Source organism: Rhinopithecus bieti, unplaced genomic scaffold, assembly GCF_001698545.2.
Source record: "Rhinopithecus bieti isolate Rb0 unplaced genomic scaffold, ASM169854v2 scaffold_31072, whole genome shotgun sequence".
In the NCBI taxonomy this organism is placed as follows: domain Eukaryota; kingdom Metazoa; phylum Chordata; class Mammalia; order Primates; family Cercopithecidae; genus Rhinopithecus; species Rhinopithecus bieti.
The window spans coordinates 563,640-584,330 of record NW_016813477.1 but is presented as its reverse complement, the minus strand read 5'-3'; the positions used below and the strand labels follow the sequence as shown (position 1 = coordinate 584,330).

At 44.0% G+C, this 20,691-nt stretch overlaps 1 protein-coding gene across 5 annotated transcripts in view; it reads right to left on the bottom strand.

The window, feature by feature from the left end:
• LOC108512897 (colorectal mutant cancer protein) overlaps window positions 1-20,691 on the bottom strand; it is a 272,212-nt gene that overhangs the window by 78,758 nt on the left and 172,763 nt on the right. For all 5 annotated transcript variants that reach the window (XM_017848451.1, XM_017848449.1, XM_017848450.1 and 2 more), the window contains one exon: window positions 15,433-15,575. In XM_017848451.1, coding sequence (XP_017703940.1) covers window positions 15,433-15,575 — 143 coding nt within the window. The remainder of the gene's footprint in view (window positions 1-15,432; window positions 15,576-20,691) is intronic.

The window sequence follows — 20,691 nt, the reverse complement described above, 5'->3', positions numbered from 1 at the left end:
TTTTGAGATGGAGTCTCACTCTGTCTCCCAGGCTGGAGTGCAGTGGTGCAATCTCAGCTCACTGCAAGCTCTGCCTCCTGGGTTCAAGCGATTCTCCTATCTCAGCCTCCCGAGTAGCTTGGAATACAGGTGTGTGCCACCACACCTAGCTAATTTTTATATTTTTAGTACAGATGGGGTTTCACCATGTTGGCCAGACTAGTCTCGAACTCCTGACCTCAATGGACCTGGACCTGAGCTGCTGAGAACTAGGATGCTTATCACTGCAGAGGCCCTCTGGAGATGGTGGCAGGTAGACACCACCCACTGGAGGCAGAGGACCCAAGTGAGGAGCAGAACTCCTCAGAGAACACACCAACCAGCCTCTGAATGACGATGTACCCTCTGGTGCAGGTCTGCTGGTATCCAGAGCTGGTGTGAATACGCTCTCCTGAGTTATGTGCATTAAGTGCTCATGAGCGAGATGTTCATGAAATATTCAGACATTCTGTGCTGATTTCCCTAGCACAGGTCCACCTGATGCAAGAATCACACTGGAAATGTCTGCTGAGGGGCTCTCATAGCAGGGCTGGAGGGGTGGCAACAGGCTGCTTATTGAGGGTGCTGGGTTACAGGGAGCAGGAAGAGGGGCTAGGCATGTGACCAGTATTTCTTTCTCATACTTAAATTGGGCAGTTGCCGAGCCCTGACTCAGGCCAGAAGCAGAGTGCAAAGATGGGTAAGAGATTAACCTTAACCGTGAGAGACTCCCAGATTTACAAGGCCACTGTCCCGTCTCTCTGCTGCCCACCACTACTGTAAGGAAAGTAACCACAGAGGCCAGGCGCAGTGGCTCACTCCTGTAATCCCAGTACTTTGGGAGGCCGAGGTGGGTGGATCACCTGAGATCAGAAGTGCAAGACTGGCCTGGCCAATATTGTGAAATCCCATCTCTACTAAAAATACAAAAATTAGCCAGGTATGGTAGCACACACCTGTAATCCCAGCTACTGGGAAGGTTGAGGCAGGACAGTCGCTTGAACCCAGGAGGTGGAGGTTACAGTGAGCTGAGATTGTACTCCAGCCTGGGCAACAGAGCAAGACGCAACACTGTATCTCAAAAAAAGAGAGGAGAGGGGAGGGGAGGGGAGGGGAGGGGAAAAGAAGAAAAGTGGCCAGGTGTGGTGGCTCATGCCTGTAATCCCAGCACTTTAGGAGGCCAAGGCAGGCAGATCACAAGGTCAGGAGTTCGAGACCAGCCTGACCAACATGGTGAAACCCTGTCTCTACTAAAAATACAAACATTAGCAGAGCACAGTGGTGCATGCCTGCAATCCCAGCTACTCAGGAGGCTGAGGCAGGAGAATCGCTTGAATTCGGGAGGTGGAGGTTGCAGTGAACTGAGATCGAGCCATTGCACTCCAGCCTGGGTGACAGAGGGAGACTCTGTCTTTAAAAAAAAGAAAGAAAGAAAGAAAGGGAAGTAACCATAGGTAACACAGTGCAGACACAAGACAAGAGAGTTGGCAAGATGTGAGGTCATTTATGTTGATGCACAGACTCTAAAGAGTATCTGCCCTTCAAATCAAGGAGGGCTACACATGCTTTCTTTGGTCACAGGAAGCTGAATGTATAAAAACACAGGTGGGGTGATGAACCCTACAAACTCCAGTTTGTGCTGCAGAGCTCTGCACTGTGGTTTCACACAGGCCCATTAGTGACCAGTTAGCACTTGGCTGTCCATTGCTATTTTTCCCTGTTTGGAGCCTCATGGGAGGATGAGGAGACTGGGCCGCCTGGAGCAGGTATTCTGTGTCCCCTGTCAAGGTACTACCTCAAGGTACCAAGCACTCATCACTACTCATCCCCAGCATCCACATGGCTCCAGACAGAACTGTCTTTCAGAGTCTGTGGCATAAGGTGCCACAGTAGGTCCTAAGTACGGGAGCAGAGTTGCTGAATCATATGGCAATTCTATGTTTAACAAAAACAATGAAAAGCAGTGACTCAATTGTACCCCAACATTCATAGCGGCATTATTCACAGTAGCCAAAAGGTGGAAGTAGCCCAGGGGTACACTGACAGATGAAGGAACAAAATGTGGTCTCTCAATACAACGTAATGTTATTCAGCCTTAAAAAAGAAATAAAATTCTTTCACATGCTACAACATGAACCTTGAAAACATTATACTAATTAGAATAAATCAGACACAACATGACAAATATTTCCACTAATACGAGGTATCTAGAAGAGGCAACTGTGGAGACAGGAGATAAAGTTTACCAGGGGTGGGGGTGATGCAAGAATAGGGAGTTATTGCTTAATGGGTACAGAGTTTATGATGGCATGAAAATGTCCTGGAAATGGGTAGTGGTGATGGTCACATTAACTCTGTGAATGCCACTGAACTGTACACTTAGAAATGATTACCATGGTAAATTTCATATTTATGTTACCACAATAAATATAATAAATGTATTTCAGTGAGTAAAATGAGGAGATATAAGCAAATAGGCATATATGAAATGGAAAACAGTAATCTTCAGGAATGGCAGTACATTCAGAAAAGATTTGAGGTATTGTAATTTAATTAAAAAAATTTTTTTCCCCTGTGGGTTGGAGAGCAGGAGAAGGAAGCAAGAGATATGGGAAGTCTAAGGACAAGGGGGAGTAATGTACTCTTTAGAAAAACCCTGGCCCCCACTGCCACGTAACTCCACGAAGGGCAGCTGAGGAAGGCCCACTGGCTTTCTCCCTCAGCCTCGCCGTAGTTTATTTTTTTATTTTAAAAATTATTATTCTTATTTTTTTTCCAGAGACAGGGTCTCATTACATTGCCCAGGCTAGTATCGAACTCCTGGGATTCAATCCTCCCACCTCAGCTTCCCAAGTGGCTGAGATTACAGGCGTGAGCCACCTGTGCTATGCTTTATACATCAAAGGAAACTGCTACTATGTCCAGGAGACAGAGAGGAGGCCTTTGGTAGCAAATACACATTCCTTTAAGTGTATTTGTACTGTGCCTCTTTCCAAAGAATTTGAGGTTGCTTATCACAAGCAGCCACAAATAAGGGGAAAACACGGTGACTGGATCAGGGAAAGGCTGCGAGCAAACGGAGGCTGACCCAGCTGAGGGCTGACTCCTGCAGCTAGGCTTGAGCTTCCTGGCAGCCGGAGCAAATATGAATTATCTCCTGACAGAAAGGAGGAAGCACTCTGGTTTCACAAGGGAGGCAAGGTGTTTTTGGCAACAGAGACTAGAAGGATTTGGGTACACGGTACTTCATACGTGGTGTGAAGTGATGTGACGCCAGTCTCCTTAGCCAGTTTCACACATATGCAGATTTCATATGGTTTCTTCTTATGTTAACCTTCAGTTAAAATTAAAGTTGCAGACCATTTAAAGTACAAGGTAAAGGGAACTCTGGGGAGCGCCAGGCTCACATAAACTTGGCACTCAGTCTTCAAATTGTCTGATAAGACTGAACAGGACCCAGAAGACTGGATGGAACGGACCTCCCCCTTTGTTCAGCAGATGCAAACCAGTCATCTGCAGCCAAAGATGTGCTTGCATATGGGGTGGGATTATGGTGTCTGGCATGGCCTTTTTAAAATTTTTAAAATAGTTTTGAGTAAATTGTCAACATTTTAAAAATTGCTAAAATTTATGGCTATTCTTGTAAAATGAGAAGATCTGACAATGCTGGGCCCAGCTTCTCAACCACAGCCATCTGCGGAGGGGCCAGCCGCAGATCCCGGGACTCAGCACGCCCAACCCACGGTGCTCCTCCGCTCTGCCCGCCTCCACCCGAGTCAGTGGCTCCTCCTGCCCTTTTCCTCTTTTCTAAATGCAGTTTTCCTCAGTTGGCCTCCTGATAAGAGCTCAAGAATACACAGCTCAGGTTATATTTTTCTAATGAGAACCAGAGCCTTAGGTTTTTATGTTGCTGTTTGGGGAAAGACCCACATACGGCAGGTCCTCAAATAACATTTTGTTCAACATCGTCTCATTATAACATAGATGAGGAGGGAAACACGGATTCCCAGCTGGGGCCACTGTCTGTGTGAAGGTTGCACATTGTCCCCTCCCCATGGCTGTGTGGTTTATCTTTGGGTATTCCAGTTTCCCCTACACCCCAAAGCTCAGCACGTTCGGTTCATTGGTGTGTCTAAATAGTCCCAGTCAGAGAGAGAGAGACAGAGACAGAGAGACAGAGAGACAGAGAGAACGAATGTGTGTGTCCTGCGATGGGATGACACCTGGCCAGGGTGGGTTCCCATCCAGTACCCTGAGCTCCCGGGATACGCCTCAGCTACCTGCGACACTGACCTGGAATAAGGGGTTAAATAATTATCTCCCTTGTTTTTATTAATCTGCCCTGAATGTACATATAGCTCAAGTTTATTCCCACGTTTAATATTAGAAGTGTTTTGGGTTTCTATTTAGAAATTCACTTATGTTTCTGCGACCACAAATACACTACAGGAACTTAACTCTTGATTATATCAATTAACCATAAATCTGGTATCGTTACACGTCATTTCATTTAAAGTTGCATTTTCCAGGAACCTATCAATGACACTGAGGATTTACTATACTTTGGAAATCTGGAAAGGAGGTAAGAGGACATTCATGGCTATGAAAACTAAGAACGCTAATGAGCCTTCTTGCTTAAACACACACCAGTGGGCAAAGCTGGTTTTCTTCTTTCTCACTTAGGATCAGCTATGCCTATGACCAGAGTTGACACCATTAACTATGGCAGAGTTGGTTCATTTTGAATCAGGTGTTAAAAGTTGCTTTTTTAAACAAACAAGCCCTGTAAAAATCCTAACTCAAATAAAAGTGCAGCTCCAACAATGAGATGTTACAAACACTCCCCTGGTCCACCTGATTCCAACCAAGCAGTCCCCTCTTTACCAGAATGACTTTGCTCCAAAGTATAGTTCCAGCTTCCAAAAGCACATGTTCCTGGGGATGGTACTTGCTTCACACTAGTGGTTAGGTATCTGCCTAGTTTGGAAGCCTTCCATGCTGGGTCTTGATTAAGCTTTGCCTTTGATACGGCTTGGGTTTGTGCCCTTGCCCAAAAACCATCCTGAATTGTAATCGCCAGTGTTGGAGGAGGTGCTTGTTAGGAGGTTACTGGATCATGGAGGCAGACTTCTCCCTTGTTGTTCTCGTGATAGTGAGTTCTCACGAGACCTGGTTGTTTAAAAGTGTGTAGCACCTCCCCTTTCTCTCTTTTTCCTCCTTCTCTGGCCATGTAAGATGTGCTTGCTTCCCCTTCACCTTCTGCCATAATTTTAAGTTTCCTGAGGCCTCCCCAGTCATGCTTCCTGTACAGCCTGTGGAACTGTGAATCAATTAAACCTCTTTTCTTTATAAATTACCCAATCTCAGGTAGTTCTTTATAGCAGTGTGAAAATGGACTAATACAGCCTTGAAATCTCATTTTCCAGGAAGCCTTCCCAGTCCTTTGGCACTCAGTCCTAAAAGCTGATGATTTCATTCATTCAACAGTGTGTTCCCAGAGACTCGCGGTGCTGGGCATGGAACGTGTGCTCTACAGACACTGGATGAGATTAACATGTAAAATAAATGGGAGACTTTTATAAGCCAACTTTTAAAGTCCCAAGTTTTTGTTAATTCACTTGTTAATCAAGTATCATCAAACTTAAAACATATCAAATGACATTATCACAGCCTGCTAATAAGGTAGACAGTTTTCAATTAAGATCCCCAAGGTAGAAAGCTTTCAGTGAAGTTAGAGACATAAGCCACAGAGAATTTTAACCAGGCTAAAAAACAGAAGCATCTGTAGGCCTGCTACGATGTGTGCTGTAGCAGGATTGGCCATTCACCGTATCCTTGCCGCCTCCCGAGGGCCAACGCATACCACCCACCCCTCTTTTCTGACTGGGCACACATCATGCCTGGTAAAGCAATTCAAGGTGGAAGAAAGACCTACAGATTCTTTCAGCATCAACACAGACTTTCTGTAAAGGCAAGATGCTATATTCCAGGGATGTAACAGTTCAGATCTTGTTGTAGCTCTACAGCTGAAACCAGGAGGGCTGTTGCTTTTTTTTGAGCATTCCTCTGTACTCTGCATACAGCAAGGCCCTCTTTAATTCCACTGAGGAACAAACACAAACCGAAAATAAGTAACATAGAAAATTAGAAAACAGAATAGTCATCTTTTAGGGCCAAACACCAAAGAGAAGACTGAAAGGTCTGGGAGGAAGGGAGAAAGAGTATCCACAGAGGTTACCCCTTGCTTTGTGTCCCATGTTGCCTCTGTCTACCTAAGACAAGAGGACTTATGAGAACAATGTTGTGGTAGTTTAAAAACTCCTCAATATCACCTGTAATGGACAAACTGACATTAGGACCCTCCTGCTGCAACATGGTAATGAGGACCATAACCCACATACGTTCTTGCAAACAAACAAACAAACAAACAAAAAAGTTAACCTCAAATCTTGTAAGAAAACAATCAGATCATCAGATTGAAGGACATTCTATGATACCACTAACCTGATGTCCTCAAAATGGCAATGTCACGAGAGACAAAACAGCAGGAGGGAGGATCTGTTCTAGATTAAAGGACAGTCAAAAGACATGAAAACTACATATAATGTGTGAGCCTTGACTGGATCTGGGACTAAACAAAAGCAACCAAGGACATTAATGGGACAACTGGGGAAATCTGAATATGGACTGTGGATTGTCAATGCTTCATCAGTAGTAAAATTCTCAGGTGTGATGAAGGTACTGTGTTTATTATAGGAGAAGGTTCTTTCTTGAGAGGTTTATAAATATGCCTTTAGGGGGTGAAGCATCATGATGTCTGCAACTTTCAAATGGCTCAGAAAAAAACGTATACACAAACACAAATGCGAGCAAGAGAGAGAAAAAAATCAAATGTGGCAAAATGTTAACAATTGGATGATTAAGATGAGTGGTTTATGGAGGCTTATTTTACCTTTTCTGTAAGTTTGAAGATCTTTAAAATAAAAAGTTGAGAAAACACATACCTCAACATTCTAGGCAAGAAGGTCTCACATGGTCTGGATATGCTGCAGTGGAGATTTAACACGGAGAGCACAAGATGACCAATTCTCAGTGCAGCTACCAGAACAGGAGAGCTCTCCTGCAAGTGTGCCTTCCACATCCAAATGATCACCAAGTACACAGGCACAAGTGGACAGGGACAGGAGGCAGAGAAATTCTAGGCAGAAAAGGGCAGGGTCCCTGGTGAAGCCCCACCTTGAAGCCTAGAACCATGGCCCAAAGTGAGAATATGTAACCTTTTTTCCTGGAAGGCTGCCTTTTCCAAAATCATCCATAGCCCACCCCGCCCCCCATCCTATACCCATAAAAACCCTGACCAAACTGGCAGAGAGCAGAGAAGGGAAGAAGAAGAGAAGCAGCTGGATGTCAGAGACTGTGGTTTGATGTCAGAGAGCAGCAGCTTGACTTCAGAGCAATGGCTTGACACCATTGCTTTGGAGAGGAGTCCGGTTGGGGACAGCCAGAATCCAGGGGAAGATTACCTTCCCATTCCATCCCCTTTCTAGCTCCCCTTCCTGTGGAGAGCCACTTTTATTGGCAATAAAATCCTCTGTATTCACCACCCTTCAATTCTTTGTGCGACCTGATTTTTCCTGGATGCCAAACAAGAGCTTGGGTGCCATGGGTGCAGATGCTAAAGGGTGTCACGCTGACCCGCTGCCTTCAGTGGTGGAGAGCAACTGCCTCACATGAAAAGGCAGAGGGCTCACTGAGCTGTTCAACACTTAAGCTGCCCACGAACGGCAAAGCTAAAAGAGCACTGTAACGCATGCCCTCTGGAGCTTTGGGGGTCACAGGTCTTCCCCCGAGACACTGCTGTGGGGTCATCCCAGAGTTTTGCTCCTGCTGATGCTCAAAAGCACTTGCTCTGGCCCCTGCACCCACTCACCTGCGTGCTCCTCCTCCCTTGAGGGGTTGAGAGCTGCGGACTGAGTAAGCGAGGCACCCCTGTCACGAGGCCTGAGAAGGGGTCAAGGAAAATTTCCTCTTTCAAAGTCAGGGTGGGGGTCCTGAGAAGCGCAAGCTGCTACCCCATCACATTCTGACTATAGATCTCTGTTTCTTTTCTCAAAGCAATTGAGGCTGCATTTTCAGAACTTCTATTTTAGCAAAATCTCACCAGCTGGAGATTTGTTTTCATTTTCACTGTTGTCACTTTGGATTCCTGACACAGTTTGTTTCTGTGAATCAACAAACTTGGTCATAAATATGAAGGGATAAGGAAGATAACCTAACATCAACTCCAGGAAGCTGTCCTCCGGGACTGCGAGCCTCTACTGGCCTTGGTGTCCATCTAGGATCCCCTAATCTGCTCTGCCACAGCACCCCCACATAACTCCTAGCCATCTATGTCCAGCCTCAGTGGCAGAAATGTTCTGCAAGTGGTTTCTGCCAGAACTTTTCTGGCAGAAAACTTCTGTTTCACACATATGTGAAAAAAAGTTCAAATCTACATATAATCATTTTACTTATTTGACTGCTGATCACCTGAATTGGCACAGCTTTAAAAGAATAATACCCAGTTTTGCAGAGGATGGGAGGAAATCTTTGGGGTAGAGAGGGAACGGCAATTGACAATATACAAGAAAAGACTTAATCATTCAATACCTTTGAGAAGTAATCCTGAAGAAATAGAAGTATGTTAAGAGGATAAATTCCAACCCCTCCACTGTGCCTCCATGGCTCTCTATCATTACTGGCCGCAGCCCAACTCTCAGGCCTCATTTCTGCCCACTCTCCCCCAGGCTCACTAACCTCCAGTCCGAACAGCCCTTTCTTATTGCCTGGGTCACCTGCAGCAGCTCCAGATCCCCTTTAGACAGGCTGTCTCCTGCCCTTGAGAACAATCAGTGGATCCTCCATTAGCACTCATCCCAGGCCCTGTGGCCCTCATGCTAACAGGAGTGAGAGGATTTCCATGCAGCCCGGAGGAGGGGGAAGATGTGGTTCTGGCATCCAAACGTGATCTACAAAATATTTTCTCATAACAGCAATGTTCACACTGATGGCTGGGGATGCGGTAACAACCCTAGCAAGGTCCCGAAGTTATTTCCATGACAGATTACATAGGCTTTCTGAGGCTGGTTTCAGCAGCTAACACTCCTTTATTGTAATGCTGGTTTTAAGAAAAATTATGTCATGAACTTCAAATAACCAAAACAAAATCAACCTTAAAAGACACGGTCTGTTTAGAAAATAAAGACTGTTTATGTTAATAATAGGAGCTCATGAATCCCAAGAACTGTGGGAGCTCATTTTGAGAAAAGGCTGTAGATTAATGCTTTTCCATTTCCATCTTATACCCCAAGTCTCTTCTGGGGACTGAAAAGTTATGGAACAGCAGACTGTGGGGGAAATATTCCAAAGTAACACAAACTGAAGTAGAAAAATGACCTTTCCTGCTCTCAACCCTGGTTACTCTAAGGAAGATTCTGGAATGACTTTAGGGGGTTCTCCTCAGTCACTTAGCTCTGCTACCATTTGCAGACAGGTCTTATTTGACCAGGCTCAGATCCCTGGGAGAAAACACACAGTCACCCCAGACAGTGCTCCAGTCAATCAGTGTTCAAACTGTTACCTGGTTCTCAGGGATGATCCATATTGTGACCCTCTCCAGAGAAATTAAGTTGCCCAAATAAAGAAAAGAAAAAGGTAACAAAGGGCTTGGCCTGTTATATCAACTAGTTAGAGTACAACTTTCAGTCCGGTCTAACCTTTTCAGTCTGTGGACTAGAGGATCACTGACTATCTAGCTACCTCATTCCTAGCAAAAAGCGAGTATTCTCTAGACAGCCTGCTTTACCTATGTAAACAGTTCTCTCCATGTCTGCAAAAACTGTTTTTGGAAGAGGCAGGGCTGCCTTTCCCTGCCCCGACCCTCTCTCCTCACTCTGAGTGGCTGCTTGACGCTTGTAAACACTTTTTCCTGAAGCCATTAAGCCTCATGAGCCAGTAAGCCAGGAAAATCTGGCTTTAGCATCAAACATATTTCACAGTCACAACTGCACCAAAAAGCCAGGTTTCATGTGTAAATGCTTCCTTGGTTGTCCTCCAAAACCTACTCATACAGAGGAAAAATCTAAGTGATCACACCAGAAAGCAAGGTATTCTATGTATAGAACACCTTGGGGTATGAGTAGAGTTCAACCCTAAGGGTATAAACCTCAACCCTTAGGGTATAATGGTTTCATATGTCAACCCTGAGGGTATAATAGTTTGATAGTGCTAAATTCCAGGAAAATAAAAATGTATCACCTGAAATCAGAAGAGATCTCAAAATAACAGAACGCTTCACTGGCTGTGCAAAGGCCCATACAATCAGGGATTTTGTTTTGGAAACAATTGCTCCAGAAAAGCACTGCTGTTGCATTAACAGAGGTGGGAAAATGGTCCGCAGGAAAGGACACCAAACATGCTCTAACATGCATGATGCAATGAGCCTGTGTGCACACATCTGTGCTCTGCTCTATTGCAATACCCAGAATGATTGGGTCCAAGAGTGTTGTTTCTATTTTAATATGAAGGGACGCAAAATCTGACTGCAAATGCTTCGCTATTAAGCCAGGTGCTTGTGATCACACAGCTGCTCCCTAATTCCCCCATCAGCCCTAGAGACCTCAAAGGACTGCAGTAAGCAAAGGAAATCAACCACTGGCATGTCTTCCTGTTTAAACCAAGGACTATCAAAGGAAAGCCATCTATAGAAACACAGGCGACAACAAAAACAACTTCTTGGCTTTGTGGCCTTGGACAAGTGACTTACCCTCTCTAAACTCCATTATCCTAATTTTACAGATGAGGAGCTCTCCAGGGCGTCCTTCCGGGTTGGGGATTAAACATGAGGGATGCATGTAAATGCTTGACACAGGGTAAGTGAGTAAAGCATGTTAGCTGGTATATCCACCCTCTCTTTTAACGGCAAGCGTTTGCCAGATGGAGGACATAAAAATTCTAAGCAATGACTCCTACCTTGGCTTTGTCCACTTAACTACCTTTATTTTCTGAACAACTGTGTGACCAGGTTTGAAAAGAGGGAATTTTTTAAAAAAAAACATGCAATGTGACAGTGGCTGGCATCTTTCTCCTTTATTTGACTGCTTAGGTAAGTCAAAGCACTTTTTAATTGGATCGTTTATTCCTCTGGGCTTGGAAGACAGTGCCCAGGAACTAGCCTACTAAAGGGGCAGCTGGACTCCGATGGGTGGGGTATGAAAACAAAAGAAAGTGTGTTTTGATGAAGCAAATAGGCTGAACTTAGTCCTATTATCTTTGGAGATCAGCAAATATACTGCAGCAAATTCTGCAGCTCAAGAAAACCTCTGGGTTACTAATGCAGGTTTGCAAATATAGCAGCTATAATGAAATGGCTACTTTTAAATGATTTCCTATAATGGTGCTTATATATGGAAGCTTTTTTCCCTGTTGAAGAAATTTAATTGGAAAATGGCAAAGGAATAAGAAGAGGCAGACGGGCCAGTTCCGCTGAACAAACACACGACTGCATTGTGTGAGCAGCTTTCATGAACTCCTCCTTGATGTGCCCAAGTGTTTGTCCTCCTGGGGGATCGGGCAGACCTGCCCCTGCCCGGTGCACCCTCCTCCTCATGGGCTCCGACCCCACTCAGTCCCCGGATTCCTGCTCGGCTGTGACCTCTGGGAAGCATTCTTCCACGCTCCTCCCCAAGGTTATCACTAGGGCCACTGCAGGCCTGCTATGGAGTCTTAACTGCACTGTGAGGTCTTCCCTGTGGACCTGTCTGCATCCTCCAAAGAACTGTGAGCTTAGGGATGGGGTTCATTCACTGCTGCTCAAGTATGTGAGTATCTCCTATGTGTAGGCACTGCTATGCTGATAAATTAGGCAGGTGAAGTCCCTGCCTGCGTGGAGCCTGCACTTTGGCATGACAGCCAGATAAAACTTGGTAACACACAAGGAAGAGAGTACAAACACAATCCATCCTCAGGGAGTGCTCCATGCTCTGAAAGAAAGTGAAGCAGGGAAAGGGAGGCGAGTGGCTGCAGAAGAGTGAGGGATGAGGCATGACTCTAGAGGGGAGGGTGGGGGTCCTTTGCAGAGATAGCTGCTGAGGAAGGAGGGCTCCAGGAGGAAGGAACAGCCAGCACAGAGCCCTGGGCAGGAGAAGCAGCTCAGGCTGGAGGAACAGGAAGCCAGGAGGCCAGAGTGGCTGGAGCTGGAAGAAAAACAGGACAAATGGCCAAGGAGGAGGCCAGAAGGAGGGAGCACCCTGTTGGCTGCATGCTGGGAATCTACAAGTAACTCTAGGCTTGAAGGATTTGAGGGTGGGAGCAAAGTGACCTGACAGCAGATTCTGTCTTTCATCCCCAGTACCTAGCACAGCCCCAAGTGAGTCTGCTGACTAAATGAGAAAAAAAACTTCTATGTGTGGACAGAGAACACGTGTCAACACTGGGCAGGGAAGGTCACTCCCCTCCAGGAACTCAGTCTTCTCAGGAAAGAGGCTACCACCAGTTATAACTAACCCATGTGTTTTTAAATGAGGGACAGAATGAAAAGAATAGTTTGGGAAAATGAGGATGCCATGGCGCAGACAGGCGGATGCTGGCTTCTGTGTGAGGACCAGTGCTACAGATACCACCTCATGTCAGGAGGTCCAAGAAGTCCCACCGGAAAGACATCCATGTAAGTGGGTTTATCCCTGCACTTCCCAAACTTATTTAATTATGGAACTTTGTTGGAGTGCAGGTCACTTATTAATTCCATAAAATACAATTGGAGAGAAGTGAATACAGGGATCAGAATAGGGTTGACACTCTACAATGATTAGCAATTTCCAGGCTGTTTAAATCTGTCTGGCTGCCTAAGGCAGAAGACAGAGTCCTGAAGCTTGGGGCCGCCAGGGTTAGAGATTTATGATGCCTGTAGGAAGTCAGGATGTGAGTATGAACTTAGCATGCTGGTATGAACTTGGCACATGCATGGTCTGGTTGCAGGGAGTTGTGTGTATTATAACATAAAGCCCAGGGTCTGGGTTCGGTTTAATTGGGGGAATTGTCTTCACTCCTCATGATACTTCTGCCTGGTTTAAGCTGCTACCAACATACAGCTGTCAATGGCTTCGATGCATTTTATTTGGCCTTAGATGCAATCCAGACTACTGATCGCTCCTTCCTTATTAGAGCCTCTTCTGCCGCACTGGCTTCCAGAATACCACTCTCCTCATTTTATTCCTTCATCTTTGGCTGGCTGACTGGTGGATTGGTTGATTACCTCATTCATTCATTCCCACTACTATCTTTAAACACATGTTATGTGCCAGGCCCTGTGATAATCTCTGAAGATATACTAGGAGATGAAACAAACATGCTTCTGCCTAGTGGAATTTAGTGGGAGAGTCAGTCAAGCAAATAAATATTATTACATAATTTAAAATGTCAATGTGATAGTAAGATACAAATAGGGCAATGACAGAGTCAACAATTATCATGTGCAAACACCCTGATGTCTCTCAGCTGCTTTTCTTCAGCCCAGGTCTCTCCTCTTGGTTTTTTTTATCAGAATACCTACCGCCTTCTGAAGCATCTCTGCTCAAATACTTCAAGACACTATAAACCCATGGACAAACAGAACACACGATCTCCACCTATCATATAGTTCCTGCCCCAAGCAAAACAAAACTCAAAGCAAAACCACGGGGTCCTATTTCCTATGTGCCCTATTGGTGAGTGGCCCTGTCGTCCATCTATTGTGCAAATAAACTCTTATGGGGCATACACACCCTTTCACCTTCAATCGCTTTCCAATCCTTCAGCAAATCTTGCCAATTTTACATCTTTATTAAATCTCAGCTGCCACCACCCTAATCTGAGCAACAATTTTGCCCATCTAGACTTCTGCAACAGTTTCCAAGCTAGCCTCCCCAACTCATTCTTCATCTATGGATTCTTTCTCCACACTACAGAGTGATTGATTCAAAACGCAAATCTGATGATCTCATTCTCTTCCCCCACTATTAAAAACTCTTTCAGTAGCTTCTTGTGGATCTTTGGGTAAAGACCAAACATGGTCTCTAGCATGGCCTGTAAGACTCTGCATGGCCTAGCTCCTGCCTACCTCTCCAGCTCCCCTCTTATACCTCTGTGTCCTCCATCCATGATGATCTTCAGTCACCTCCTTAAATGCATTTCTCTCCCTCATTGGATGCTATTCTCTTCCTTGACCTGCCTAATTCCTACTGAGCCTCCAGATCTGAGGTCAAACGCCTTCCTAGAGGAAGCCTTCTTGTAACCCTAGACTGAATCAAATTTCTTTGGATACACTCTCATACTACTGTGTTCCATAATGTTGTAGCACTTATAAGATTTTAATTAAACTCAAATATGTAATATTTGATTAAATCCCTCTCCCCAACAAAATTTTAACTTCCAAGAAAAACTCATTATAAAACTCAAGAAAACTGACTATATGCACTCTTCTTTCTCCTGGTTCTTCTTCCCTCTCACCCATACATGTAAACATGTCTGTCCTAAGATATGCTGCTCCTCCCTCTTTTGACTCCACACCCTTCGAACCACAGGGATCACCTTAGCCCAGATAACTTCAAAGCCTCTTCCCTAAACCTCAATCTCTTTCCAAATATCCAGGTAGGCAAGACCAGTGGTTTTGTAACATTTTGACTGCAACCCAGTTAGAACATTCATTTGGCAACTTACTGCCTACAAAGATGCAAGAAACAAATTTCATGAAACAATATTGTCATTTGCTTTCCTATTAGCTTTCATTTAAAAATACTTTGTCATAGAATTATAAGACCCAATGGGTCACACCCTGCAGTTTAAAATACATCGTACCAGATATTTACATATGGATATTTCTCTACAACCTCAAACATAATATGACTATTTCCCAACTCATTTCTCAACAAAACTTCCTTACTAAGGAATATATGATCCTTCTCTTAGTCACTGAGGAACAACACATTGGAGTCATTTTGGACTCCTCCTTCTTACCCAACCCAAGTAGTTGTTAAAACCTCTTGGGGTTCTTCCACTGCAATGTGTTGGCCCCCATCCCATCCCTTCTATTCCCACCATCATAGTTCAGATATTATTGTAATTTGGAATGCTGTAATAGTCTTTTAAACTGGTTCCCTACTTCCAGAATTTTCAAATAGAAGTGACTTATGTTTGAATCACAATTGTACCAGAGCAGAAAGCTTTAGTTCCATTTGACCAACAAAGTAATGTGTAAGGGACTGAAATACATGTGACTTTATCCACTCAGTAAATTCCTTGAAAAATTAAATTTTAATTGAGGCTGCCTCACATTTCTAAAATTTCTATCACAATCCAGAAACCAAACTCTGGGTTGGTGGTAACGGCAGGCAGACTCACCCATGTCAGCAGTGACCATGGTAGACTGGTTTTCAGGGATAGAGACAGAGGTCTGGTCTTGGTCCATGCTTCGAGAGTCCTCGTTGACCTCGTGTTGGCTCTGGCTGAGTTCTGATCGCAGTTCTGAGTACTCATCTTCCTCCCTGAGAAAAAAGGAGAGTTGGCCACCACTGACAGAGGATTTAAGACAACCCCCTAGAGAATATGTCTTTTAAGGACAAGAAAAAGACATTCAGAGAGAAAACAGATTTCTCCCCTGGGCCACATGGACCAGGATTCCTCCCAGCCCAAATAGATGGTCACATCTATGGTCAACGAGTGAAGCTGAAAGGTTGCTTCTGTGTCCACATAACATACCCATGTACCGAATGAGATTCATCTATCAGCCTGCAGAAACTCTTCCCCTCTAAATATTCCTGAAGAAACGAGATTTCTTCACCTCCTCAAATTCCGAGGGGAAAAAGAACTAAGACTACTAGCACTGAGGCTACTGTTGAACCAAATAGCTAAGAGTCTAGCACACAGCAACAGCATGCCCTACCACCTGGAGGGGCCCACAGGGGCTTCCTTCTTGAAAGAGGCTGGAGGTTGGAGATGGGGTTGGAGCTACTGAGAAACCAGCACCTCATCTGTGCAGATCAAACTAGACGTTTTTGAAAGATATATGGATCAGCATGCCCAAGAAAGACGAGGCTAACTTCCCAAAGAAAGGAGGTAGAATTAGGGGGTAGGAAGAGAGGATGCAATGAGGAAAAAACGGAACACCGAATGAGAGAACACCACTCAGTGGCCTATTTCCTTTAATTGGCACTTGCTAACAAGAAGACAACATTTAAACCCCACCGTGTTTTATTTGTATACACTCATCTACCTATTCTCAGCCCTTCAGGGGTCCCTCAACCTCTGGTCTCTTCATTGTACTATTAGCAAGCTGAGAAACTTAAAATTGCAGTATGTATTTCAGAGCACACGCAGTGTCCCCTTCCCACACTACCACCACCACGCATACACTGGACACAGGGATGGAGACAGCAAAATGAACCCTCTTTGAAGGATCTATTTTGCAAGTAAACCAGTAGGGGCAACTGTCAGGGGATTTAACTGGGAGTGGAATGCCCACTTAGGTCTGCTCAGCCTCAAGGGCAGATTGTCTGTGAAGAAAGCTAGGAATCGGAGAAATCTCAGCCTGGCATTCATTTTAAGTTGTCAACAACCAGAGAAGAAAGTCTACAGTGTTGGATTCTGGGTGGACCAAGATGATGAGTGGTGATCATTAGGGTTTAGGGAGGCAAGTGGGAGACACATCTATAAATCAGAGAAATGTGAAGAACAGAAATCTTGGTTCTCTCAAGATATCAAATTTCTCCCAGGAAAGGGATTCAGTTGAGCCTGTGTATTATAAGGTATTGTTAATAAAAGCTACCCAGAAATCTGGAAAAGCTTTATGTAGATATAAAGCCCCACGACATGCAAAATATGAATTAGAGAGTGGTAAAGACAAAAAAAAAAAAATACAGACTAATGTTCTATGAATAAGTTAATTATTAGACATCTGCAAGCAAAAGTCAACAATAATTAAGTTTAGGAAAGAAAACGATTAAAAAGTACTCTTAAGTGCCTTTTTGGTCTACAGGATGATTGTGCACTGATAGATACATTAGCTCTCCTTTCAGTCAGCACTTAAAATTCTGATGTTAGTTAAGGGGAGATTTTGTGTATGATGAATAAATTACCTTGGTTGCATGGCCAACGTAATCAGCTCTGGCTCAGCCAAGACATTTTTGCAGCCAAGAAAGCAAGTGATAAATGCTACTGCTGTTTCTTTGGTATAAATGGCATTTGTAAAATCTTTAATAGCCACCTTCAACCCTCCTGGCTTGCCAGATTCAAAAACATATAGTTCCTGCCAAATCTCCTGCTTTGTACAGAATTACTTCTAGAGATTACTAGGATGAACTTCATAAAGGAGTGCATTGAGAAGGTGTGGGAAAGGGAAGCTGTTATTGTAGAAACATTCCCTACTGAGGTCAGAGCACAGTCTGAAAGAGAACCATATTACATTAGGCAGTAGGTTTTCCGTGTCACAACATGCAAACTAAAAATTCCTATTCAATGTATTTGAGCACCAAAACAAAGATAGGAACACAAACACTGCACAGATTCTGTCTTCAAGGAGACAAAGATGTTCACAACCCAAGAAGGATGCTGTGGGTGAACATAGGTGGAATATCTGGGGCTGCCAGTGGGGAGTGACCAGAGAAGACCTCCTGGGTGGAGAAGCACTCAAGATGAGTCTCAAGGCAAGTAGATTTCAGTTAGGTCACAAGTGTGGAATAGCACAGGCAAAGGCTCAGAGGAGCTGCAAATGTGCAGAACTTGGAGAGGAGCAAGTGGTTCACTATGGCTGAAACCAAAATATGGCACAGGATGGAAACATGAGGATGGAGAGGTACTCAGACTACTTGTTGACTGGGCAGTTTGAGCAAAAGGAAAACATATTGCACCAGAGGATGCAAATAATCAAGGTTAGATGGAAGAAATAAACATACAGTGTGGAAAGTCTAGGAATTCAGGGGAAGGAATAAATGTTGCCAAGATCTTGTGTGGAAACAGATAAAATGAGAAGAAGAGAAATGCATTCCAGCTATGGTAATCATTGTAAGTATTCTAGAACTAAAACGACACATGCCAACAAAGTAATAGTCATTAGAGGTGGAAAGCTACCTTGTGAGAACAGGGAAGATCTTGTGCCACAAAGAATGAGGTATAAAAAGGTTAAACTGAGTTTAAATATTACAAAGTTCATGCAGCCCTGTTGAGTCTCCCACTGACTTTCGTAAAAAATCATGGAGCTGCATATCCTTCTCTCTCATTGGCATCATTCCTGAAAGGAGGCTGGAACCTGGGACTGGGAAATGACAAATTGTAAACTAACTCAATTTGTGATTGCAGTACGTGTGACACACTGATGACCGGGGGTCTTCTCTACCATTCAGGAGCATTGTTCCATTAAGAGCAAAGGAGTAAGTAAAACACACTAAGAGTCCCTGGCAGTTTTGCAAAGACAAGGTTTTGAGTTGTGCTTCTGCAGTGGCTCTGCACAGCCTTGAGGATGCCTGGTGAGGCTGTGTGGCTAACGACACAGCACAACAGCATCTGAAGATGACTTCTGTTTGTTGTGTATACAGACATTCTTCTCAAGCAATAACTTATTTCTTTGGGGAAAAAATGCCTCCCCAAAAAAACACCAACTACTAATGCTGGTGATGAAAAGAGGAAAATGTAAAAACACGGGAAAAAAAAAGTGGCCATTTAAAACCAGAAAAATAGCAGCTCTGATAAACTGATAAATGTTGAAAGTGACACTCTGTAGTAGTAGGTTTATAATAACGGACTGACAAAGTTCTCAGGTGTTTCTCCTTGGAACGTAAAGGGTCAACTCACAGGATTCCAAATGCATATTCTTTCATTCACTTAGAAGTGTCTGGGAAGTGCTTCCAAGCTGCTTTAAGAGATGCAACGATTAATGCTTGCTCCTAGTTTAAACAACATAACAAATGCTCCTAAGGAGGCAGGCATTAGATTGTACACTTGCCTATGTAATGACCAGCAGTGGCAGAAAAGTCACAGGCTGGCAGACTGGAAGGGATTTTAAAGAGTGTTTTAGCCAGGACCACTACCTTTATTTTACAAATAAGACAAACGGGGCTTCGAGAGACAACTTACCTAAGATCATGCAACTACTAGCACAGCCTAATTCCTAAATTTCACACCAATGAGACAATATGTAGTTGACTCTTCAACAACATGGATTTGAGCTGCATTAATCCATTTATATGCAAATTTTCTTTCAATAAATGTATTTGAAAATTTTTTGGAAATTTGTGACAACTTGAAAAAACTCAGATGAATCGTGTAGCCTAGAAACACACAAAAAATTTTAAGATAGGTCATAAATACATGAAATATATACATTAGGTTGATGCAAAAGTAATTGCGGTTTTGCTTTTGAAAGTAATGGAAAAAACCGCAACTGCTTTCGCACAACCTAATAGATACTAGTCTATGTGTTAACTGACTGCTTATGTTATCTGTAAGGCTTCAAGTCAACAGCAGACTTTTTTTTTTTTTTTGAGACGGAGTCTCGCTCTGTTTCCCAGGCTGGAGTGCAGTGGCTGGATCTCAGCTCACTGCAAGCTCCGCCTCCCCGGTTTACGCCATTCTCCTGCCTCAGCCTCCCGAGTAGCTGGGACTACAGACGCCCGCCACCTCGCCCGGCTAGTTTTTTTTTTTTTTTTTTTTTTTGTATTTTAGTAGAGACGGGGTTTCACCATGTTAGCCAGGATGGTCTCGATCTCCTGACCTCGTGATCCGCCCGTCTCGGCCTCCCAAAGTGCTGGAATTACAGGCTTGAGCCACCGCGCCCGGCTAGACTTTTATTATTATACTTTAAGTTCTAGGGTACATGTACACAACATGCAGGTGTGTTACATATGTATACATGTGCCATGTTGGTGTGCTGCACCCATTAACTCGTCATTTACATTAGGTGTATCTCCTAATGCTATCCCTCCCCCCTTCCCCCTCCCCACAATAGGATCCAGTGTGTTACCCTTCCTGTGTCCAAGTGATCTCATTGTTCAATTACCACCTATGAGTGAGAACATGCGGTATTTGGTTTTCTGTTCTTGCAATAGTTTGCTGAGAATGGTTTCCAGCTGCATCCATGTCCCTACAAAGGACAAGAACTCATCCCTTTTTATGACTGCATAGTATTCCCTGGTGTATATGTGCCACATTTTCTTAATCCATTCTGTCACTGATGGACATTTGGGTTGATTCCAAGTCTTTGCTATTGTTTGTGAAGTGACACAATAAACATATGTGTGCATGTGTCTTTGTAGCAGCATGACTTATAATCCTTTGGGTATATATATCCCCAGTAATGGGATGGCTGGGTCAAATGGTATTTCTAGTTCTAGATCCTTGAGGAATCGCCATACTGTTTTCCACAATGGTTGAACTAGTTTACAGTCCCACCAACAGTGTAGAAGTGTTCCTATTTCTCCACATCCTCTCCAGCACCTGTTGTTTCCTGATTTTTTAATGATTGCCATTCTAACTGGTATGAGATGGTATCTCATTGTGGTTTTGATTTGCATTTCTCTGATGGCGAGTGATGATGAGCATTTTTTTCATGTGTCTGTTGGCTGTATGAATGTCTTCTTTTGAGAAATGTCTGTTCATATCCTTTCCCCA